This window comes from Monodelphis domestica, chromosome 1 (genome assembly GCF_027887165.1).
Source record: "Monodelphis domestica isolate mMonDom1 chromosome 1, mMonDom1.pri, whole genome shotgun sequence".
Taxonomy (NCBI): domain Eukaryota; kingdom Metazoa; phylum Chordata; class Mammalia; order Didelphimorphia; family Didelphidae; genus Monodelphis; species Monodelphis domestica.
The window spans coordinates 707,354,071-707,380,000 of record NC_077227.1 but is presented as its reverse complement, the minus strand read 5'-3'; the positions used below and the strand labels follow the sequence as shown (position 1 = coordinate 707,380,000).

General features: G+C 35.3%; 1 protein-coding gene across 2 annotated transcripts in view; it reads right to left on the bottom strand.

Annotated features, from left to right (window-relative positions):
- The window catches only part of SPG7 (SPG7 matrix AAA peptidase subunit, paraplegin), an 87,853-nt gene that overhangs the window by 49,379 nt on the left and 12,544 nt on the right, over positions 1 to 25,930 (bottom strand). For both annotated transcript variants that reach the window (XM_001377395.5, XM_007477323.2), the window contains exon 4: positions 3,478 to 3,719. In XM_001377395.5, coding sequence (XP_001377432.1) covers positions 3,478 to 3,719 — 242 coding nt within the window. The remainder of the gene's footprint in view (positions 1 to 3,477; positions 3,720 to 25,930) is intronic.

The window sequence follows — 25,930 nt, the reverse complement described above, 5'->3', positions numbered from 1 at the left end:
TAAACAGGGGGTAGCTGGGTGGCTCAGTGGATTGAGAGCCAGGCCTAGAGATGGGAGGTCCTGGGTTCAAATCTGGCCTCAGACACTTCCCAGCTGTGTGACCCTGGGCAAGTCACTTGACCCCCATTACCTAGCCCTTACCACTCTTCTGCCTTGGAGCCAATACACAGTATTGACTCCAAGATGGAAGGTAAGGGTTTAAAAAAAAATGTTAAACAATTTTCTTAATCTCTAAATTTCTTTAATTTCTTAATTTCTAATTTTTCTAAAGTTAGTTTCTTAATTTCTAAAATTCAAGCACTGCACGTAGAGAATAAATTAGGAAATAAACCAAAAAAAAAAAGATGCTAGTATGTCTATTTTTTTAAAACCTTTATCTTACATCTAAGGAAGAAGAGTAGTAAGGGCCAGACGATGGGGTTGTATCTGAGGTCAGATATGAACCCAGGACCTCCCATCTCTAGGTTTGGCTATCAATCCACTGAGCTACCCAGCTGTCCCCATAGTATCTCCATTTTTGTCTAATGCTAATGAAACAACCAAAGGTACTCTTGGGGAATGGAAGTGAAGGTAGGGGTCGATTCTGTAAAAGCATGCTATGACAAGACAGTTCTCAAATACTAAAATGGATCTGTGATCTCACTGATTTGGATGTTTCCGCCAACAATGACTCATCAGTACTTGGAGAGGACCCTGGGGTCTCAATGGCTATACCAGTGAAGCACAAGTTTCAAAGGTTCTATCTATTATGCTAAAAATATTTTAAAGATGGTCCCTGCAACAGATCAAGACTATTTTCCAAGTTTAAGCCTAGCTAAATAACAGAAAGACTCATTGTCAGAAGACTGATAAATTCTTTGGCCATAGCAACTCCTGAAATCCAGTAATTCAACTAAGCAAAATCCATTTATAGAAATACTGAATTGACACACAGGTCATTCTGCAAGTATCATAAGCTTGCCTGGGACAAAGAAGGAATAATGTAGCAGAAGGCCCAAATTCTACAAGAGCTATTCACAAAACAACATAACTTTAGAACTAAAAAGGCTTTAAGAAGTAATTCATTCTACCATCTCATTTTACATGAGGAAACAAAAACTCACAGAGGTAAATTCAGTAAGGCAATGGAAAGAGCACTAGATTTGGAGACAGTGGACATTGGTCTGCACCCTGGATATGACACAACATTTATTCTGAATTTTAGCCAGTAGTCACTTAACCTCTCTAGAACTCAGTATCCTCATGAATAAAATGAAAGGGACTGGAATATATGACCTGTACAGTCCTTTCTAGCTCTAAATCTATATTCCTAAGGAACCCCTCTATGGACAAACAGATGGTTAAGAGGCAGAGCAGGGTTTAAACCCAATCTAATATGTTTTAGAGTGTCTATACTTTCACATAAGTAGAAAACAGAAAAGAGAAAAAACAAGGGGAAAGATGACATAGAAGACTCACCATAGCCATTCAGTAGCAGATCAGAATATCCAGGGGCTTCCAATCTTTATCATATGCATGTTGACAGTTTCAGTCTAATTGATGCTAATGCAATGAGCTTGGAAATGATAAAGTTATGGGAACTATTACTATTTTTTCACCTTATGATTTTGTTATTTTTAGGGGACTACATTCTTGTTCTCTGAAACTAAACCATCTAACAGTCTATTAAGATATTTTCATGATTCCTATATTTCCACCATCTCCTGTCTGTCTGTCCACTAGTTCTAATCAAATACATGTAGAACTCCATTAGAAAAGTGCTCACTTGACCCTGCTGCCTTAATTCTCGTAATTCTATCATCTGAATTCTCTTTCCCACGGCTCAAGTACCTTCACCTTCTGCTCTTCTCCCATGAGATTTATTCATACCTGCTGCACAGTAGGCACTTAATGTCTACTGATTCTCATGGCTTCAGTGCTCCTATTCTGAAAATTCCCTGATGTATACTCACACATTCTATTCTATGCCTATAACACATTTCCAATTGGATGTCTCATCATCTCAACTTTAAAAATGTCTTAAAATTAATTTATCCCCTCTACATTTTTTACCTCTTCTCACCACTGACAAAGGCATCAACATTCATCTATTCACTCAATCTTGGTTATCTTACTAACCCTTCACTTCCAATAGTAAATGAATCACCAAGACTTGCTCATTTATCTTATGAAACATCTTAATTTTTTTTTCCTACATATTTACATAGCTCCCTGCTTCAAGCTGTCAGCATCTCATGTTTGGATTACTAAAAGAAACTCCTAACTGACCTCCCAAGTGTTTGATCCTCAATTCATTCTGCCAATTCCTAACTAATTTATTTTCCTTAAATATCTCTTTCACCATGTCACTTTTCTGCTTAAAAACCTTCAGTGTCCCCTTAAGTTGATATATGAAATCTAAACTCCTTAGCTTGACCTTCAGAGCCCTAAAAAGGCTTAGTCTAGTCTACTTATCTGGTCTTATTGTCTATTCCTTGCCAATAGATACACTCCATATATTCACATTGAGTTCCTCTCTGTTTCAAGGAGAAGTTTATCGTCATGGCTTTATTCACACTATTTCCGCTGTTTGGAGTGTCCTTTCCTTTCCACAACTCTATAAAACCTACTCACCCATCAGACTCAACTTAAAGAAGCCTCTAACTATTCAATTTCTACCACATTCAAAGCCTGCATGATATAAATTAGGACTTAACAGATTATTTGTATTATTCTATGCGTCAGTTAATCTTGTTTTATCTTTATTCAATTGTAGGCGCCCTGAAAGCAAAACCCTCCCCACCTCTTGTGTCCTAGGCCAAAGGAACACAATACTAAACAACTATGATTTCCCTAGGGAATTGATTGTGGAAAATATCCTGCACAGATCTGGAACTTTCCAGTAACTTAATACTTTAATTAATTTCTATCTTAGTAACAAATCTAAGACAGAAAGGCAATGACTAGGCAAATGGGGTTAAGTGACTTGTCTAGGGTCACACGGCTAGCAAGTGTCTATGGCCACATGAATCCAGGTCCTTTCAACTCTAGTCCTAAGCATTCTATCCATTGTGCCACCTAGCTGTCTCAGTAACTTACAATCTAATTGCCTGGGGTATTAAAATGTTAAATAACTAAGATGCTAAATCACAAAGTTATTAGTACATGTCAAAGGCAATATAGGTTAAATCCTAAATCAAGTTTCATTGATTCTCTCATTGAGCACATAATAGGCACTAAATGCTTCTCAAATGATCAAGATTCATAATTATTTTAAAAGTCATACCTTTTTTAAGGAAGCCTCCAAATAGCACTTTACAAAACAAATTAGGGGGCAGTAATCTACATTACAAAGGATGCAGCCTAGGATTCTTTAAATATCAGCTTCCCTGAATCATGCAAAATTATATGATAAAACAAAAATAAGATTTACAATAAACTCCTGAATAAGGTGAGATTCACATATAATTCATTTGTTAAGTTGATATATTTACTTACAGGTCGGCCAAATACAACAGCTCCTGGGTGCAGATAGATTTCCACTACATCGCTTTCTGGCACCACCTGGACCCGCTGCACTTCCCCCTTTGCCAGCATCTCATTCACAAAGTCGTTCCAGGAAATGCTAGCCACACTAATGTTTAGAGAGTTCAGCACGCTCATGACAATAGCAATGACAAATAAGGTCCGTAATCGTTCACGATACATCTGATCTTCCCGTTCTTTCCGTTTCTTTTCCTCTTAATGAATGTGGAAACGAATGGAAAAGATTTAAAACAAATACATAAGGAAGACAAGATCATATTAACATTTATAAAGAATGTAACTAAAATAAAATTCATTGTATATATTTTAAGAAAGTCCAATTCAGAAAATGCTGCATGTGCTGTATGAGATTTTTGCTATAGAAGAATCCCTTTCTATGGCCCCAAACATCACCCTCAATAGTCAGGCAGCTGTATGGCAGTGTCAGGAGCACTAGAACTAGAGGCAGAAGCTCTGGTTTCAGATGCCAACTCTGCTCCTTACTAAGGGGGAAAAGGAGGGTGGAGGAACTTGACCTTGGATGAGGCAATTCCTTTCTCTGGGCTTCAGTTTCCTTATCAGTAAACAGGAGTTGGACTAAGAAAACCCCTTAATCTTATGAGCCTATGAACTATGGTAAATCATTCCTTTTACTAATCATTAATGCCTACTACATTCTAACAAAGTACTAGGTGCTATGAGGGATACAAAAGCACGTAAGACAGAATCACAAAATATTAGAGGTGGGAAAATTTCCCTAAATAATCTATTGAAAACCATCTACTAAAACCTTATAACATTATGAGGCACTATGCTAAGCCCTAAGGATACCAAAAATGGGAAAAATAGTTTTTGGTATGAAGGTTAAAATGAACAAATGTGGCAACTAAATGAATCTCTAAGGTGATCATTAAAGCACTTGAAGGAGATAGGATTACAGACATGGGTGACAGTAAGGATAGTAATAGGAAGATTGGAAGAGAGGAAGGCTTGGGGTGAAAGATAAGTTTGTTTTTAACATAACTGAATCTGAGATCTCTATGTGACAGTTCAAAATATCTAATAGGCAGGGTGAGGATAGTATGCAGCTCTGAAAAAGACTAGGCCTGGATATATAGATCTAGGAAACATGAATGAATGAATGCGCATTTATCTATCAAGTGAGTCCCTGACTGAAGGAGCTTATTTCCTAGTAGAAAAAACAATACATATAGGTAGTTTCAGAATAAGTCAGACCAAAAGGCCCTGGGGTCCTTAGAGTGCAGTAGCAAAGCTGATAGTAATGAATCTTACTTAATGTAATTTCCATTAATAAAAACTCAGTTTCTGATGTAAAACCATTTGAAAATGTCAAGGAATTTGGAAGCAAGAACTTGTTTTCCAAGTTTTTAGTAATTGTGATTGTTGAGAAGAAAGGCACGGTACTACCAGTAGAGAAAGTTGCTACATCCAGTCTTCACAAGGGTTGCTTCCCTGGATTCTGGCAACAGTGACCAGGTTGAAAGCAGAGCTGGGGATGTGAAAGATGCTACTATTCCCAGAATCTTAGGCTTAGCAGCTGAAGAGCAATAGTTGGTCAGCGGTTGGTGGTGGCAGAAGGCAAAATCTCCACAAACACTGGTCTCCAGCTGCAAGAGCCAACCTGGAACCAGGTCTGGGTATAGGGGTGAGTTCAAGGATTGGGTGGAGGGGGTGGGAAAGCAAAGATATTCCCAGTACTTGAGCTCAAAATCCTAGACCACCTCTGTATATCCATGTAGTGGCCTTGTGTAACCCATCTGGCACAAGCTGCATCTTGTCTCTCCTGCAGGGTGCCGCTTTTCTTCCTTTAGATTGCCTTGCCTACCCTTATCAGTGGCAGTTGGTCAATAGGTTCTGATGATGGTGGGAATGAAGGGGTTTCACTTATACAAGGGATGGTCCTTAAAGTAGAGTCAATGGTTTGGTGGACATTAGGATGATAACTCAATCTCTGCAATCTGATGAGCTCGATCATAAAAGGGCCCTGGGATATACCCACAGGTTAACTAGACATAAAGATCCAGATAAGGAGTTTATTGAGAGGTCAGAAGTATTCTGAAAGCAGGGTCACAAGAAATAAAGGGAGGAGAAGTTATACAAGAGAAAAGTGGTCAATAAGGTTAAGTGTTGCAAGCCAGTATATTTGGAAATTAAAAGATAACTTTAAAGAAAGTATTCAATTGATTAATGAAACTGGAAGCCAGAACATGGAAGATTTAGAACAATTTTGTCAAACAAATAAAAATTATACCTGCAGACTACATACTGACTTAGAAAGTCACAAATTAACATTAATTCTGCTGTAATGTATTTTTACTTATTTTGTTAAACACTTCCCAATTACATTTTAAACTGGTTCCCATGGCTTGTGAGCCTCCACTATGACACCTCTGCTTTAAAGTGAGGGGAGAGAAGAGGAAGAATACTGACAATTTAGTTGGAAATCTAGTGGAGGTACCGGGAAAAAAGATGACTTTCAAGGAATTTAGTAGAGTTGACTAAGTAATTCTTAGTAATAATAAAAGTGGAGATTTTTTTTTACTCCACACAATTGTATGATATAAGAGTAAAACATCAGAAACAATTTAACTCACACTACTAACCATTTTGTATATTTACTTGTATTAGAGATTAAATTTATGAGTAAAAACTTGGACTAGAGATTATAGCACTATAATTTCTCCTTAGTCTGCCTACAAGCAGAAATCATTGTCTAAAAATTTCATCTGCTTTCTGGTTTAAGCCTGGCTTTTAGAAAAACACAGTTTCGCTATAAATGGAAGCAATATAGCTTTGTATATATAAGAGTAGTGGCTCTTAAGACATCTTCTGGGGATCTCTCCAATAAAACCCAGGCCTGCCCCTATTAACATGAAATAGACATTATAAAATTTAATTCATCATACTAGCATAGCTTAGTAGTCTTATTATCTTTCATAAAAGGATAGTGTTTTCCTTTACCCATCACCAAGAATCTACCACATATTCAAAACTGTGCTAGATTCTACAGGAGAAAAGAGAGAAGTTTCTGTCCTAGACACTGTTCTCAGAAAGCCTAACTGAGAAGAATAAAAAATAGTAATGAAAGACAATATGTTATGAAAAGCTAAACAGACTATGTAAGTACAACAGGAATCTAAAGGAAAGGAAATCAAAGAGTTCTAGGATTAGAATAAGGAAAGTCAGGGAAGATTTCAACTGAAAGAGTGACTTGAACTGGACTTTAAAGAATGCATAGGTTTGGAGATTATATAGACCTGGGGTCTATGAACTTGTTTACAATACATAGAACATATTATCAATGTAAATAGCTTCCTTTGTAATTCTACATATTTTATGCAGTTTTTTTATTTTATGTATTTATTTGTATTATTTTCCCATAGTTACATGATTCATGATTTTTCCCATCCCTCTTCCCTCTCCCCCTGAGCTGACAAGCAATTCCACTGGATTGGTTATACATGTATCATTCAAAACCTATTTCCATGTTATTCATATTTGCAATAGAGTGATCTCTTAACGTCAAAACCCCAATCATTTCCCCATCGAACCATGTGATCAATCATGTTTTTCTTCTGTGTTTCTACTCCCACAGTTCTATCTCTGGATGTGAATAGCATTCTTTCTCATAAGTCCCTCAGAATTGTCCTGGATCATTGCATTGCTGCAAGTAGAAAAGTCTATTATAATCAATTATGCCATAGTGTATCCATCTCTGTGTACAATGTTCTCCTGGTTCTGCTCCTTTCACTCTGCATCACTTCCTGGAGGTCGTTCCAGTTCATGTGGAATTCCTCCAGTTCATCATTCCTTTCAGCACAATAGTATTCCATCTTCAACAGATACCACAATTTGTTCAGTCATTCCCCAATTGAAGGGCATCCCCTCGTTTTCCAATTTTTTGCCACGACAAGGAGCATGGCTATAAATATTTTTGTAAAAGTATTTTTCCTTATTATCTTCTTGAGGTACAAACCCAACAGTGCCATGGATGTACCAAAGGGCAAGCATTCTATTTTATGTAGTTTTAAATAGAACTTTGTTTTAAGACAAGTTCCCCATGATTCACCAGTCTTCCAAAGGGGCTCAAGACAGAAAAAAGACAAAGAATACTTGGTGTACAGGGAAAGGGAAACCAATTTCAGGCAATAGAATCAAAATAAATGAAGGCCTAAAGGCAGAAAGGAGCACTAAACAGTGAAAAGTCCTACCTCCCTAGGTGAATAAGCTTAGGTAAGCACTGTTTAGGAAAGTACTTTGTAAAGCACTATATAAATATAAAGAAAGAGGGATTATTAAAATAAGGGGCCAGAATAGGGAAAGCTTTAAAAATGGATCAGGGAAGTTCAACTTTACTATGGTAAGAAATGCAGAGAAAGCAAATAGCAGTAGATGGAGAACAGAACCTGAATCAGGAAACCCTGGCTCAAGTTCTGCCATATCTTGGATGATCCTGGGCAAATCACTTATCTTATAGGTAAAGATGGCAACTTCCAAAGAATTTAAATTACAGAGTAAATCCTGAACTGGATTGGTAGAGGGAATTTCCTCATGGGAGTTCTCTAAACCAATGAAATCACAGATCTGATCAGAAAAAACTATAGGAATATAAGAAGCAACAACTGTAAGATGAAACTAAAAAAAAAAACAACAAAAAACGAGAGGTTTAGAGACCAAATAAATGTAGGGAATGAAAGAGAGAGCTTGAATAAAAAATTATCTCAAATTTAAAACCTAAGTGATCTTACTCTGCCCTAAATTTTGTCACTGATGGAGAATATTTTGTTATATAAATTTTTACAAATCTTTTCCATTTTTTATGTTATTGTTCTTATGGTTTTAGCCTGATTTGCTTTCATACCAATCTAGCTTAATTGGTTTCCATGCTACCCTTTTTTAAAACTTGAATTTCCCTTCATTGTTTTGATTTAAGGAACTAATGCCACTCATAAATAGTCCAACCTTTAATTTTACAATATTTTACAAATGAGATGAAAAGCAACTGAAAGTACAAGATTGGAGGTATCTCATCAACATAAAGAAGGTAATTAAAACCATGGCAACTAATGAGTGCTCCAACTGAATTAGTAAAAGAAAAGAACAAAGCCTAGGACAGAACCCCAAGGGACACTCATAGTTAGAGGATATGATCCAGAGAAGGATTCGGTAAAGAAGACGGAAAAAAATGGATAAGAGGAGAACCAGGAAAGAGCAAATGTATGAAAAACCTAGAGAAGAGAATATCAGGAGAAGAAAGTGAAGAGTTATCAAGAGTGTCAAAGGCTGCACAGAGAACAAGGAGAATTAAAACTGTGAAAAAGCAACTGGATTTGGCAACTAAGAAATTATAAGTAATTTTAAAGAAAGAAGTTTTAGTGGAATGATGAAAGTAAGAAGCCCGATTATAAAGGGTTAAGAAGAGTTAAATTGGAGGCCCCTATTGTAGATGATCTTTTTGAGAAGTTTAGTTACAAAGAGCAGTAACGGTTTTTCTCAGGATAGGGGAGACAAGGGCAACTTTGTAGGCAGTAAGAAATTAATCAGTAAAGACAGAGAGATATAAATGAGTGATAGAGTAGAAATGAAAGAGAGGGCCATCTGTTAGAGGAGATGGGATGAAATGAGACTGTTTGAACCAGAACGATTACCCTTTCTTGGTAAGGACTAAGACCACTTCATCATGTAAAGCAGAAGTGAAGGAGGAGAATATGGCAGAAGGCACTCCAATGATAGATAAGGGAGAAGGAGCACAGTGAACTGAATGCTCCAGGCATCTGGCCTTGGACAAGACATCTAACACTGTTTGCCTTGTTTTCCTAATCTGTAAAATGAGCTAGAGAAAAAAATGGCTGACCACTCCAGTATCTTGGGCCAAGAAAACTCCAAACTAGGTCACAAAGAGTTGAACATGACTAAAAAAAATTACTGAACAATAACAAGATATGACAATTTCATCTCTTGTGGTATTATTATATGTTATACTTCCATTTCCAGGTCCTTCTCTCATTTATGATACATTAGACACATAAATATATACATATACATGAATTGAGAGAGAGAGCAGAAGACTTCTGTGAAATTGTATGATGCTATATAAAAGCATGAGGCCTCCTCTTTTGATGAATCAGAGGTTCTACTGTTTTATCCTTTCCCCAATGATGCACTGAAGTCACTGAACATGAAAGTGCCTATGGCATAGCAGACCCTTAATAATATTTAATGAATTGCCTAGAATGTCAGTTGGTAAACATTTGTTAAGCACCTACTATTTAAGAAGCCCAGGGCTAAGCACTAGGGATCCACAAAAGGGCAAATATGCTCTCATGGAGCTCCCCACCTAAAGGGGAAAATAATCATGTTCAAACAAGACACACACACACACATACAAATCAACTAGAAATACTAGAGACAAGACACTAGCATTTAAGAGGAGTCGGGAAAGGCTTCTCACAGAATACTGGGGCCTGAAGGAAGCCAAGAATTGGCACATAAGTCTAGGCATGAAGGACTGAGCCTGGAGACAGAACCATATGGGAGGAAAAGCCTGGAGGTCAGGGTCACCAGACTGCATGCAGTCTGTGGGGAAGAGGACAATATGAGCCAACAGGGAAGGGAGGAAGGGTAAAGTTGTGAGGGCTTTGAACACCAAACAGAGGGTTATACTTGACCCTGCAGGTAACAGAGCCCCTCCAATTTACTGAATACAAGAATGACATGAGCAGAGCTACCCTTCAGGAAGGTTACTGATAAGATAGACCAGAGTGGGGATAGACTTGAGGCAAAGGAAACAGTCTAGGCAGGAGATAATGAGGGCCTGCATTGAATTCTCTGAATATCTTACCAAGAGTTATTAGGACAGAAATTGTAAAACTTGAAGGAAATTTTTTTTTAAACCCTTGCCTTCTGCATAGCATTGATACTAAGTAACTATTCCAAGGCAGAAGAATGGAAAGAACTAGGCAACTGGTGTTAAATTGCCCGGTTTACCCAGCTAGGAAGTGTCTGAGGTCACATTTGAACCAGACCTCCTATCTCCATGCCTGGCTCTCTATCCACTGAACCTTCTGGCTTTCTCCTGAAGGCAATATTTTTTAAAAATAAATACTTATGTTCAATGATGCAAAGCAAGCAAGAATGTCATAAAATTTATTTTTGAATAAAAGACATAATTTTAAAAGAAATGGGTATATTAAAATTAAGCTATTAACCTAAATGCATCATGAAAGATCAAATTATATTTCTTAGTCTTTGGAAACACAATAAAACCAACTCAGAGATGATAAAGAAAAGGCACTTGAATTAAGAGGGATAAAAAAAATTGTTGTAGAAGGTGAGATTTTAGAGGAAACTTTAAGTAAATCAGGGGAGATAGGAGCAGGAAAAGAGGAAAAGAATTCTGGGCATTGAAGGAAGCCAGTAAAAATGCCCAAGGTTTGAATATGGAATGTCTTAGGGGAAGAACAGCATGTGTTCCAAGAATAAAGGCACAAAACATCATCAGTCACACAATGACTGAGCAAGTCACTTAGAATTATACTTGGAAAAACACTAACAGTAAAAGAAATATAAATTAAAACAATTATGAACTTTTACCATATAACCCCAAAATTGGTAAAAATAAAAAAACTATGAAAATGTTCTATATTGGTGGGCTAAAAAATAACCCTTAGTGAAGTTGTGCATTGGTCCAACCATTACAGAAATCAATTTCCATGTTAAACAAAAGAAAAGACCAAAATGTCAAAAGAAGTGAGAAGAAAGACATATAAAGAGATAAAATATAGAAAAAACAAGTGCTCATATACACCAAAATATTGATAGCAGTACTTTTTGTGATAGCAAAGAACTAGGAACAAAGTGGATACCCAACAATTATGGAATGGCTATTCATGTGATACATGAATATAATGTATGTCATGCATGTAATGTATATCACTGAATGTTTGTAATGTGATATAGGTATACAATGAAATGTCACTGCATCCTAAAAAGCAAAAACATTAAAAATTGAGAGACCATAAGAAGATTCATATGAACTGATGAAAATAAAGTAAACTGAACCAGGAAAACAATCTACATAGTGACTAAAACAAAGTACCTGGAAAGAATAAAAAACAAACAAAATACATTTTTATTATAATCAATCTAGGGCACAAAGAAGAACTAATGCATCTTCCTCCCCTTTTTTTGCAGATGTGTGGGAAAGTTCATACACTGTCAGACATGATTAATGGGTTGGTTAGTTTCTTTTAAAATTTTTTATTACAAGGGATAGCTCACCAACCAGGTAGAGGAAGAGATGTATTTGGAAATCAAGGTAACATGAAAACAAAAGATATTAACACATAAAATTTTAAAGAGAATCCCAGAATTGTTCCTCAAAAGCTCTAGTCATCACTCTTATTTTTTTTCAGTTGTCTCTGACTCTTTATGACTTGATTTGGAATTTTCTTGGCAGAGATACTGGAATGGTTTGCCATTTCCAGCTCATTTTACAAATAAGGAAACTGAGGCAAACAGGGTCACAGAGCTAGTAACTGAGATTAAATTCAACTCAGGGAGTTAAGTCTTCCTGACTTCAGCCTCAGAACTCTATCCACTGTATCATCTAGCTGCCTAATCTTTTTCAACCTACCCAAATCCTACCCCTCCCTCTTTATATACAATAACTTCATTTGAAGCAAAAAAGAATTTTTTTTCATCTTAAATCACAGGACAAATTTAAAAAATGAAAAGATAATTTGCAAATGCTTCCTTTATTCTTTCTTTTCTTATTCTTTATTTTTTTAAAACCCTTACCTGCTGTCTTAGTATCAATTCTAAAACATAAAAGAGACAAGAGCTAGGCAATCAAGGTTAAGTGACTTGCACAGGTAGTGTCTAAGACCAGATTTGAATGCAGATCTTCCCAACTCCATGCTTGGCACTCTATCCACTGTGCTACCTAGCTGCCCCAGCATTATTATTTCTAGTAGATGCTACTAAACATATGTGGGAATAAACTTTTCCAGGGACCCTTCATTTATTTTTAAAATTTTATAAAATTAATTTAGAGGAATTTGGGTAAGATAATGGCACTTTAGGACCTAGGAAAGAGCAGATTCCCCAACAAACGTCCAGGTAAAGCTCTACAAATTCATCAGAAAGAACAATGATGAACTTCTGGGTAAACATGGGGATAGTCAACATGCAGGACTCTTCCTCTCCTCAGCAACTACATATATAGATTACCTCAAAAGACCAAAAAAAAAAAACATTCATATGAACAAAGGAACTCTACAGTAGGGCACAGAATTGAAGGTACATGGGCATTTCCACACTATAAGGGAGAGAAAAAGCTCCCACCAAAACACGAGCTGATCTATCCTCCCCCACCCCGCCTACAGAGCCAGAGTCAGAGCCAGCTCCCCGCTAGAATCAGTTAGTGAACGAGGGGTACTTCTAGAGTGAGTGAGGGGCACCTCTAGGTTCTTGGCAGCTGACTAAGAACACCAAAGACATACCCCTGAAAGCAGCTGAAGAGTGCAGACTGTGGGCACTCACAGGGAGATAGAACAGAGAAGGGCAGCAAACAGTAGAAGCTGCAAAGACTCAAGAGCTGGCCTCAAGCAAAATCCTTGCTCCTTAGCTCCATACTCAGAGAGCCTGCCCATCTCACTCAGATTTCTGACTGGAAAGGAAAGGAAAAACCACCATAGTGATGGCAAATAGTGCCCAGGAACAACAACTTCCTCACACCAAGAAAAAAATGAAGAAGGGGTTGACCCTGGATAATTTTTATGGAGGAAAAACCCAGGCTACAGAAGAAATAGAAGAGGAAATACAAATAAATGTACCAAAACCTTCCCAAAAGAATGGAAATTGTCCACAAGCTCTTGAAGAATTTAAATTGGAGCTTATCAAAAAGAAGGAAGCTGTCTGGCAAGAAAAGTGGGAAATAGTTCAAAAAGAAAATAACAGTTTAAAGGACAAGAACTCCCAATTGGAGAAACAGCTGGAAGTCATGAAAAGCAGGACAGACCAAACCAAAAAGGAAAACCAGTCTTTAAAAACCAGAATTAGACAATTGGAAGCCAATGATCTTGCAAAATAGCAAGAATTAATAAAGCAAAGACAAAAGACTGACAAAATAGAAGAAAACATAAAATATCTCACTGACAAGATGATGAATCAGGAAAACTGATCACGAAGAGAAAATCTGAGAATCACTGGTCTACCTGAAAACCCAGAAATAAACAGAAATATTGACATCATACTACAAGAAATTATCCAAGAAAACTGTCCTGATGTTCTTGAACAAGGGGGAAAAATAGACACTGAAAGAATACATAGAACACCCTCTACACTAAATCCACAAAAGACAACTCCCAGTAAAGTAACTGCCAAATTCAAGAGCTTCCAAGCAAAGGAGAAAATTTTATAAGAAGCCAAAAAGATAAAATTCAGATATCAAGGAGCACCAATCAGGATTACACAAGATCTGGCAGCTTCCAGACTAAAGGACCACAAGCTATTACTCTTTGAAGAAGATATGATGGTCTACTTAAAGAATTCTAGAGAATCAACTAAAAAGCTAGTGGAAATAATCAACAACTTTAGCAAAGTTGCAGAATACAAAATAAACTCACATAAGACATCAGAATTTCTATATATCCAACACATCTCAGCAGCAAGAATTAGAAAGAGAAATTCCATTTAAAATCACTCTAGACAATATGAAATACTTAGGAATCTATCTGCCAAGACAAACACAGGAACTATATAAACACAACTACAAAACATTTTCCATACAATTAAAACTAGATCTAAACAATTGGAAAAACATTAACTCCTCATGGGCAGGACGAGCTAACATAATAAAAATGACCATCCTACCCAAACTTATTTACTTATTTAGTACTATACCCATTGAACTACCAAAAAACCTTTTTACTGAATTTAGAAAAAAAAATAACAGTTAATTTGGAAGAACAAAAGATCAAGGTTATTGAGGAAAATAATGAAAAAAAAATGCAAAGGAAGGTGGCCTTGCAGTCCCAAATCAAACTATACTATAAAGCAGTGGTCATCAAAACGATATGGTAGGGGCCTTGCAGTCCCTGACCTAAAACTATATTACAAAGCAGCAGTCATCAAAACAATTTGGTACTGGCTAAGAAACAGAAAGGAAGATCAGTGGAATAGACTGGGGGAAAGCGACCTCAGCAAGACAGTATACGATAAACCCAAAGATCCCAGCTTTTGGGACAAAAATCCACTATTCGATAAAAACTGCTGGGAAAATTGGAAAACAGTGTGGGAGAGACTAGGAATAGATCAACACCTCACACCCTACACCAAGATAAATTCAAAATGGGTGAGTGACTTAAACATAAAGAAGGAAACCATAAGTAAATTGGGTAAACACAGAATAGTATACATGTCAGACCTTTGGGAGGGGAAAGGCTTTAAAACCAAGCAAGATATAGAAAGAATCACAAAATGTAAAATAAATAATTTTGACTACATCAAACTAAAAAGCTTTTGTACAAACAAAACCAATATAACTAAAATCAGAAGGGAAACAACAAATTGGGAAAAAATCTTCATAGAAACCTCTGACAAAGGTTTAATTACTCATATTTATAATGAGCTAAATCAACTGTACAAAAAATCAAGCCATTCTCCAATTGATAAATGGGCAAGGGAAATGGATAGGCAGTTCTCAGATAAAGAAATCAAAACTATTAACAAGCACATGAAGAAGTGTTCTAAATCTCTTATAATCAGAGAGATGCAAATCAAAACAACTCTGAGGTATCACCTCACACCTAGCAGATTGGCTAACATAACAGCAAAGGAAAGTAATGAATGCTGGAGGGGATGTGGCAAAGTAGGGACATTAATTCATTGCTGGTGGAGCTGTGAACTGATCCAACCATTCTGGAGGGCAATTTGGAACTATGCCCAAAGGGCGACAAAAGAATATCTACCCTTTGACCCAGCCATAGCACTGCTGGGTCTGTACCCCAAAGAGATAATGGACACAAAGACTTGTACAAAAATATTCATAGCTGCGCTCTTTGTGGTGGTCCAAAACTGGAAAACGAGGGGATGCCCATCAATTGGGGAATGAGTGAACAAATTGTGGTATATGTTGGTGATGGAATACTATTGTGCTAAAAGGAATAATAAAGTGGAGGAGTTCCATGGAGACTGGAACAACCTCCAGGAAGTGATGCAGAGTGAGAGGAGCAGAACCAGGAGAACATTGTACACAGAGACTAATACACTGTGGTATAATCAAACGTAATGGACTTCTCCATTAGTGGCGGTGTAATGTCCCTGAACAACTTGCAGGGATCCAGGAGAAAAAAACACCATTCATAAGCAAAGGATAAACTATGGGAGTGGAAACACCGAGGAAAAGCAACTGCCTGAATACAGAGGTTGAGGGGACATGACAGAGGATAGACTCTAAATGAACACTCTAATGCAAATACTATCAACAAAGCAATGGGTTCAAATCAAGAAAACATCTAATGCCTAGTGGACTTACGCGTCGGCTATGGGGGGTGGGGGGGAGGAAAAGAAAATGATCTATGTCTTTAACGAATAATGCTTGGAAATGATCAAATAAAATATATTAAAAAAAAAAACGATATGGTACTGCCTAAGAGACAGAAAGGAGGATCAGTGGAATAAACTTGGGGTAAGTGATCTCAGCAAGACAGTCTATGATAAGCCCAAAGATCCCAGCTTTTGAGACCAAAATCCACTATTTGATAAAAACTTCTGGGAATATTAGAAAATAGTATGGGAGAGATTAGGTTTGGATCAACATCTCACATCCTACACCAAGATAAACTCAGATTGGGTGAATCACTTGAATATAAATAGGGAAACTATAAGTAAATTAGGTGAACACAGAATAGTATACATGTCAGACCAAACAAGAGTTAAAAAAAAATTATAAAATGTAAAATAAATAATTTTGATTACATCAAATTAAAAAGGTTTTCTACAAACAAAACCAATGCAACCAAAATCAGAAGGGAAGCAACAAATTGGGAAACAATCTTCATAACAAAAACCTCTGACAAAAGTCTAATTACTCAAATTTATAAAGAGCTAAACCAATTGTACAAAAAAATCAAACCATTCTCCAATTGATAAATGGGCAGGAGACATGAATAGGCAATTTTCAGTTAAATCAAAACTATTAATAAGCACATGAAAAAGAGTTCTAAATAATCAGAGATGCAAACCAAAACAACTCTGAGGTATCACCTCACACCTAGCAGATTGGCTAACATAACAGCAATAGAAAGTAATGAATGCTGGAGGAGATGTGGCAAAGTTGGGACATTAATACATTGCTGGTGGAGTTGTGAATTGATCCAACCATTCTGGAGGGCAATTTGGAACTATGCCCAAAGGGCACTAAAAGACTGTCTGCCCTTTGATCCAGCTATAGTACTGCTGGGTTTGTAACCCAAAGAGATAATAAGGAAAATATATATGTACAAGAATATTCATAGCTGTGCTCTTTGTGGTGGCAAAAAATTGGAAAATAAGGGGATGCCCTTTAATTAGGGAATGAGTGAACAAATTGTGGTATATGTTGGTGATGGAATACTATTGTGCTCATAGAAATAATAAACTGGAGGAATTCCATGGAAACTGTAATGACTTCCAGGAATTGATGCAGAGTGAAAGGAGCAGAACCAGGAGAACATTGTACACAGAGACTGATACACTGTGGGGTACAATGTTAAAGGACTTTTCCATTAATGGCAATGCAGTGATCCGGAACAACCCAGAGGGATCTACAAGAAAGAACACTATCCACATTCAGAGAAAAAACTGTGGGAGTAGAAACACAGAAGAAAAACAACTGCTTGATTACATGGGTCCAGGGATATATGATTGGGGATGTAGACTCTAAATGAACATCCTAGTGCAAACATCAACAATATAGAAAAAGGTTCTGATCAAGGTGTGAACACTGGATTTAGCTATCTCCTGATTGTAACAATGAAGGTACTTAGCTCTTCCTTTATTGGGAAGATTGAATTGTAATCCACAATCTATTTTTAGATTTTAATCTACAAAAAAGTGATAGATAACTCAGTATTTGAAGTATATCCACCCATTTTAACTACAAAAAGGTATTAAGTAACTACAAAAGGTGAACTAACCAAAAAAGGTGTTAAATAACTACAAAAGGTGAATTAACGAAAAGGGTGTTAAGTAACCCAAAAAGATATAATCTAACCAAAGAAGGTGTGAACTAAAGAGTGGGCAATCCTGGAGAAAAGTGTCTGGCTGTGATTGTTAGACGTGAAATTTAGAGGAGGTGACACAAGAGAAAAAGATCTTTAAAAGGAGGATCAGAGATCAGAAGAAGAGATATTTGATTCAATATTTGATTCCAGGAGATCGAAGACCTCTCTGACTCGGAGGAGAGAGTGTGGAACCTGTACCCTGGAGGAACTCCTACAGGAGACCTCAGACTGCTTTTCCTTTTTAGTAGTTCACTGTTGATGAGTGAAAGGCTGACTTAGTGACCCTGCCTTTCCTGGAGGCATAAAGCCTCCAGGAAAGGCTCATAGTCTTGAGACTCTCTCTCCCCTTTTCTCTCTTCCTTAATATCTTCCTCTATTGTGAATAAACTATCATAAATTACATTTTACTTTAGTAATTCATTTTGGGATTTAGAAATTAAATCCCTGGCGACCACCTAATTAATATATTTCAGTCTCAACCACAATTAAATTTAACAAAGGACGCATGTAATACCCAGTGGAATTGCGTGTCAGCTATGGGAAGGGTGGGGGAAAGGGAGGGAGGGAAAGAATATGATTCTTGTAACCAAGGAATAATGTTCTAAATTGACTAAATAAAATTTTGAAAAGAAAGAACAATAATATAGCAAACCAAAGAGAAATAATTCTAAACTCCTCCACTCAGTCCAGAATCATATATATACACACAATCAATAATATGTCTTTGGGGCCTGTCAAGATCACAGGAAGGAAAAATAGTCAACTCTAAGTTTGAAGTTATTTATGGAGAAAAACACAGAAAGAATCAAAGCCTAAGTCAAGACATCTGATAACAGAGACAAAATTCACTAACTCCAGCAAAGAAAAAAGTCTTATTAGTCACTTCTAGAACCAAATTGGTTCTTCCCACACTAGCTAAGAGTACAGCAGTAAGTCTGACTCAAATACAATTCCCAACTTCAAAACCTGAGGCGGGAGACATAAATAAATAGAAGAAAATGCTGAATAAAATAAAGAAATATTATGGGAGCAACTAGATAGCACAGTAGATAGAGAGCCAGGCCTGAATTCCAGGAAACTAGGTTTAAATATGGCCTCAGACACTTCCTAGTTGTGGGACCCTAGGGAAGTCACTTAATCCCAACTACTTAGCCCTTAAAGTTCTATGTTAGAAGAGATCACAAGATAAAAAGTGTTTAAAAAAAAGGAAAGAAAAGAAACAGACAATTCAAGACATAAATTCAAAAGAGAGCAGTAATTCAATAAGACTAAGTAAGACCTCTGAGATAAGAATGACTTGGCCATAATGGCTGCAGGAATACTTGAAAAAAAAATTAAATGAAAGATTTAAATATAATGTTGAAGTAAATAACTGGGAATGAAAGAATGGGAAGGAAAATTAATAACAAGAAGAGATGGGGTGATAAACACTATCCAAAAACTAAAATGCCTGTAAATTAGAATGGGCCAAACAGAAAGCAATGACTTCATAGGACAATGAGAAGTAACAAAACAAAATCAAAAGACTGAAAAGAAAATACAAGAAAATGTAGGGTGGTATATATTACCTAGTATATTGTAGGTTTTTAATAATTAAATACTTGCTAACTGATAAAACCTTGGTATATGATCTTCAGGGGTTGTTATAGCCATGAATCACTTTGTAAAACCCTTTTAGAGTAAATAATTCACAAGATTTCTTTCCAAGAAATTGTAAGAATTAAAATTCTTGGAATTAAAGACTTGATTCTTAAACTTCTAAGTATATAATTGCAAAATTAATATGTAGGAAGCAGAAATTAATATATACTTAACTATATAGACATAGATGAAAAGAACTTTAAAATGGGTTCTTAAATTTTAACCAGAGACTATGAGTAAGCTGACATCAGTGAACTGCTTCATTAGAAAAAATCAAATACCATATCTTTAGTGGCTAGAGTACTGGGCTTGGGGTCAAGAAGAATTGGACTCAAATTTTCCTTTAGATGCTTAATAATTGTGTAAGTCACCTGGACAAGGCAGGTAACTTCTCTAGGTCTCCATTTCTTCATCTATAAAATGAAGACACTAGAATCAGCTTCTTCATTCTCTTCCAGCTCTAAATGATCCTATGGAAACCAACTAACTTAGAAACAGATGAGATAATCTAAATCTCCCTGAGCTACCTGAAAATTGTGACCCATAAAAAAACAAACATGGATATCATATTTCCAGAAATAATGAATTAAAATTACTCCAGATATTAGAACCAAAGAAAAAGATGAAAACAGAAAAAAAAACACTGGTTATCACCTGAAAGAAACCCAAAAAAGAAAACTTATATGAACAGCACAGCCAAAGTATAGACGTTTCAGGTCAAAAATAAAACACTACAATCATCCAAAAAGAAACAGTGCAAATATAGGAAACAGTCAGGATCATAGAAGACATAGCAGCTATCACCATAAAGAAGCAGAGAGCTAGGAATACAATATTCCAAAAGCAAAAAGATAAAGGTTTACAAACAAGAATAAACTATCCGGTAAAAGTCAGCATAACCCAGCAGGGGGGAAAAAAAAAGGACCTCTACTGAAAAAGAGGACTTGCAAGTATTCTTGATAAAAAGGTCAGAACTCAGTAGAAAATCTGATATGCAAACACAGGAAAAAAGTCATCAAGTCAAATCAAATGTGCTGTGAGCTCCATACTAAATGCTGAGGATACATAGAAATGCAAAACAGTCCTTTCCCTCAAGAAGTTAATAATCTAATGAAGAGACAACACCCAAACAGCTGTGCACAAGCAAGAGCCACACAGTTAGAGGTTATCTCAGAGGGAAGTAGATACTATTAAAGGGAACTAGGATGGACTTTTTTAATTCCAAATTTTATAAAACCAAGAAAACAAGCATTTCCATATACAAAAAAAGAAGATAGTACACAAATGAATTCACAAATTTCTTATATGTTTAGCTTACTTTTCTTCATTTCTACATAATAAAACTCATCCACAATTATCACAACCTTTCCCCACCCTCTCTGCCTCATGAAATTGTCTAGGTCAGCATGAACATATAAATTAAGTCTTTCATGTTTCACATCTCTGTTCATTTTGTAAAGGTAGCATTCACAATTCATTCTTCCTGCATTAATTCTGTGGGTGTTATATATGTCATATATATGTGCTGTGGTTAGATGGTATTTTTTGACAATGCTTTTTAAGGTTTTTTTTTTTTAATTGCATGTCTGATTCATTGATCTGTCTCTATTTTGATGGTTAAGGAATTTTGAAATAAAAAAATTTCCCATAAAGACTGCTTTAGCTGTGGTCTACAAGTTTTGGCCTCTTGTATCATTATTTTCTTTTATGGAATTTTATATTTCTTTAATTTGTTTTTTGACCCACTAGTACCATAGGATTAAATTAGTTTCCAATGAAATTTAATCTTCAGAGCCTTTTATTAAATGTAATTTTTATTACATTATGATCAACAAAATGTATGCTTGTCTTTTTTTGCTTTTCTGTAGTTGTAAGGTTTTCATGTCCCAGTTTATAGATGCCATACTCTACTAAGAAACATGTAAATTTCTTTTAGTTTCCATTGAATAATTATTAAAGATCATAACGTTTCTAAAGTTTTATACATGTCCTTAACTTATTTATTTTTTAAGTTTTTCCAATTCTAAAACAGTAACCCAATACTATGCTTTTTTCTTGAAAAAGTTTATTTTTCCTTGAAATTCAGTAAACTTTTCCTTTAAATATTTAGATGCTATATTCTTGTTCAAATACATAGTAAGTATTGATATTGATTTGTCATTTCATGAATTTAGCAAAATAGATTATCCTTTCTTACCTCTTTATTCTGTTTTTACTATTTCCTTCTCTGAAATAATTTTTGTTACCCCTTGCTTATTTAGATCTCCTGAAGAATAATACTTTTTGCTCCTGCTCCTAGTTTTAACTATGTTTGAATTTATTTCAAGTATCTTTTGTTTTCAAAAATTGGATTCTATTTCAAATCTATTTTGCTGGCCTCTTCTGTTTTATTGGTTAGTTCATCCAGTTCTTGTTAATTGCCATGTTTTTTAATTGTACATGCCCCTATATTCTTTTTGTTTTTTCCCTCTATTTTTTTTTAAACCCTTACTTTCCATCTTAGAATCAATACTGTGTATTGGTTCCAAGGCAGAAGAGTGGTAAGGGCTAGGCAATGGGGGGGAGGGGGTAAGTGACTTGCCCAGGGTCACACAAGTAGGAAGTGTCTGAGACCCCATTTGAATCCAGGACCTCCAATCCCTAGGCCTGGCTCTTACTCCACTGAGCCACTTTCCCTCTATTTTTGAAGAAGAAGGTAATGAAAGAGAAATTTGCTCAACATTATTCATCTATAATTGGATTGGTCTGGTTATGCAGATGCCACTTTTCCCATTGTTCTTAATACTTTTTTTACCCCTTCTTTTCTTTTAATCTTTTTATCCTTCTATATTGGAATTTGTTTTGCATATGACTATCCTCTTAAATCCTCCTTTCACTTTCTACATCTATTTCCCTGTTGAGTTTAATGGATTTCCTCAGTAGACTCTTATTTTCTTGATTTCATAAAATTTGGAATTAAAAAAAGAAAAACTAAAAAATATATATTTTCAAAAAAGTAAACATCTAAATAAAAATTCTGAAAATCAAAAAGATTAACAAAACTACAAAAATCCTTGAACTGATAAAATCAGAAACTTTTGAATAAAAGTTTCCTGATCTGATATTTTAGTGAGAGGAAAATGAAATTACAGCAAAAACTGAAAGGGAGAACACAATTAAAAATAAAATTAACTATTTTTTGTCCAATTATATGCAACCAAAACTGATAACTGAGATGAAATAAAGTGTTTGGCACATAATGAGCTTTCAATAAAAGGATACTGATTAACTGAAGAAGATAAATATTTACAAAAATATAAAATATGCAGATTAGGAGAACAAGAAATAGGGAGTTTAACAATACAATCTCAGAAAAAGAAACTCAACAAGCTCTAAATGACCTTGCTAATGAAAAAATTCCAGGGCAAGTAAATTCTATCAAACATTCAAAGAACTAATTCCAATTTACAAAAATGTTAAACAAAAATGGAAAAAGAAGAGATACTTCCAGGAGACAGCTGGGTAGCTCAGTGGATTGGGAGCCAGACCTAGGAATGGGGGGTCCTAGGTTCAAATCTGGCCTCAGACACTTCCCAGCTGTGTAACCCTGGGCAATTCACTTGACCCCCATTGCCTAGTCCTTACCGATCTTCGGCTTTGGAACCAAAACACAGTATTGATTCCAAGACAGAAGGTAAGGGTTTAAAAAAAAAAAGAAGAGATACTTCCAAACTCTCTCTTTAATACAAAAAGGGTCTTTTTATCTAAAGCAAGAAGACACAAAGAAGAGAAAGGAAACTATAGACTCATTTCCTAATAAATATGTATGTAAAAATATTAGCAAATAGGTTATAGCATTTTAAAAACATTATACACTATGACTGTATTATATATATGGACTTATATTAAGAATATAGAGTTGGTTCAACATAAGGAAAATAATAAGCATAATAGACATGTTTTTTATTATTATACTGGCAATAAAATAACTTTTAAAGATGCAATCATAATTTTTTTTAAAAAAGCTTTTAACAAATTACAACACCCATTTCTGTTAAAAATACTAGAAAACATGATGACTCTTTCCTTACTATAAGTAATACTGATCTAAAACTAAAAGTAAACAATACATGTAATAGAGAAAGTTTGGCTAGCATAACTTATTTCATTTAATATGGTACTAGAAATGCAACCTATAGCAACAAGGCAAAGAAGAAACAAAACTATTGGTTTCTGTACATTTTGTACATTTGCCCATCTAAATAACCACAAAAAGTCAATTAAAAAATAATTTACATAACTTCAGCAAAGTTACAGAATATCAAGACATACATGGAATTATACTAATAAAATTACAGGGGACAGCTGGGTGGCTAAATGGATGGAGAGTCAGGCCCAGAGACAGGAGGTCCTGGGTTCAAATTTGGCCTCAGACACTTCCTAGCTTTGTGACCCTGGGCAACTCACTTAACCCCCACTGCCTAGCCCTTACCATTCTTCTGCCTTAGAACCAATACCCAGTATTGACTCTAAGACAGAAGGTAAGGGTTTTATTAAAAATAAAATTTTTTATCAAAAATAAAATGAAATTACAAAGCATTCCTTATAGAAATACAGGCCTAAAAATAATTTGAGAAATATTAGCTTCCTATGAATAGGCTAAGATGATATAACAAAAATGACAATCAATGCCACCTAAATTAATGTATTCAGTGTCCTGTCATTCAATCTACCAAGAGATTGTTTTAGAATTACAAAAAAAATAATTTTACCTAAGAAACAAAAGGTAGAGAATATCAAGTGAAATAATGGGAAAAAAAAGGAAAGGAAGAGTTACCCGTACTAGATCTCAAACAATACAACAAATTATTAAATAGTAACATTATTACATTATTTTGTATTGGTCCAAAGGGAGGTTTATCAGAGGAACAAAATAAGTAAACAAGTTACAAAAGCAAACATAGTAGCACTGTGCTCACTAAACTCAAATTCCCCAGCTACTAAAGGAAATATTTAACATTTGACAAAAAGCATTAGCAAAAGAGTCAGGGAGAAATTAAGTACAGAACAGCATCTCACCTCATACAGCAATATAAACTCAAAATGGAAACATAATTTGGATATTAAGTCACATCATAAATAAATTTAAGAGCAAGAAAGGAAATATGTTAAGAAACTATGAATAGGGTATTTGGTTGATCACCCAAAAAGAGATAATGTAGATAAAATAGATAATTTTTATTACCTAAAATTGAAAAAAAGTTTTGCACAAAGAAAACTAATGTAGTTTAAATAAGTAGGAAATAGTTACTAGGAGGGGGGAAATCTTTGTAATAAATTTCTATGATAAAGTTCTCATATTCAAGATATATAAGGAACAAATTAAAAGCTGTAAGAACAAGAACCATTCTTCAACAGATAAATGGTTAAAGGATATGAAAAGGCAGAAGAAATCCAAGTTTTCAATAATTATATTTTAGTAATCTAAATCACTAATAATTCCTATTTAATAATGTAATTGAATAATTAATATTTAGGTCAAACTCTGTTCCAGACACAGAAAAAGTTGCTGAAATCATTAATAATTACAGAATTTCTAAATAAAAGAACACTGGCAAAGATGATTAAAAAAAGCAAAATGATTGGGACAGCTGGGTACTCAGTGGATTGAGAGCCAGGCCTAGAGATTGGAGGTCCGGGGTTCAAATCTCACCTCAGACACTTCCCAGCTGTGTGACCCTAGGCAAGTCACTTGACCCCCATTGCCTAGCCCTTACCATTCTTCTGCCTTGGAACCAGTATACACAGTATTAATTCCAAGACAGAAGGTAAGGGTTAAAAAAAAAAGGAAAATGCTAAGTGTGGAGGATATATGGTAAAATAGGCTCACTGTGGATAGATAGCAATTTAGAACTGTACCTAAAAAAGTTCTAAAATGTCTATACTCAGTAACAGTACTTATAAGGCTTATATCCCAAAGAGATCAAAGAAAGAGTAAAAGGATCCATATATATAATTACAAAAATATTAATAGTATTAAAAAATATTAAAAGAAATGACATTGGAACAATTTCAGAGAAATCTGGAATGACTTTCTGCTTGAAATAATGCAGAGTGAACAGAATTGAGAAAAGAAAGAGAAAAAGAAAAGAAAATCACTGAAGCTTTTCTAAAATGTACATAAGAAAACAGGTCAGAAAAATTTATAGACAATCAGGATAGTTTTGAAAGTCAATGTGCTGAATGTATATAATATAATCTATAAAGATAAAAGCAAGCAGTATGTATAGTCTGCATTTTCATATAGAATATTTTTTACAGTGTCTGGAAAATGGAAATGTCCATTTTATTATGTGTTTTTAAGATCAGAATAAAAAACAAAAGCAATTATAGGATCTTCTAGCTAGCAATAGGGGTTTAGAAGTCAAACTTAAAACCTGGAATTTCCAACTATGCCCCATTTTAAGGCGGGGGAAAGTACAACTCACAAAATCAAATTACACAGAAGATCCAATTAG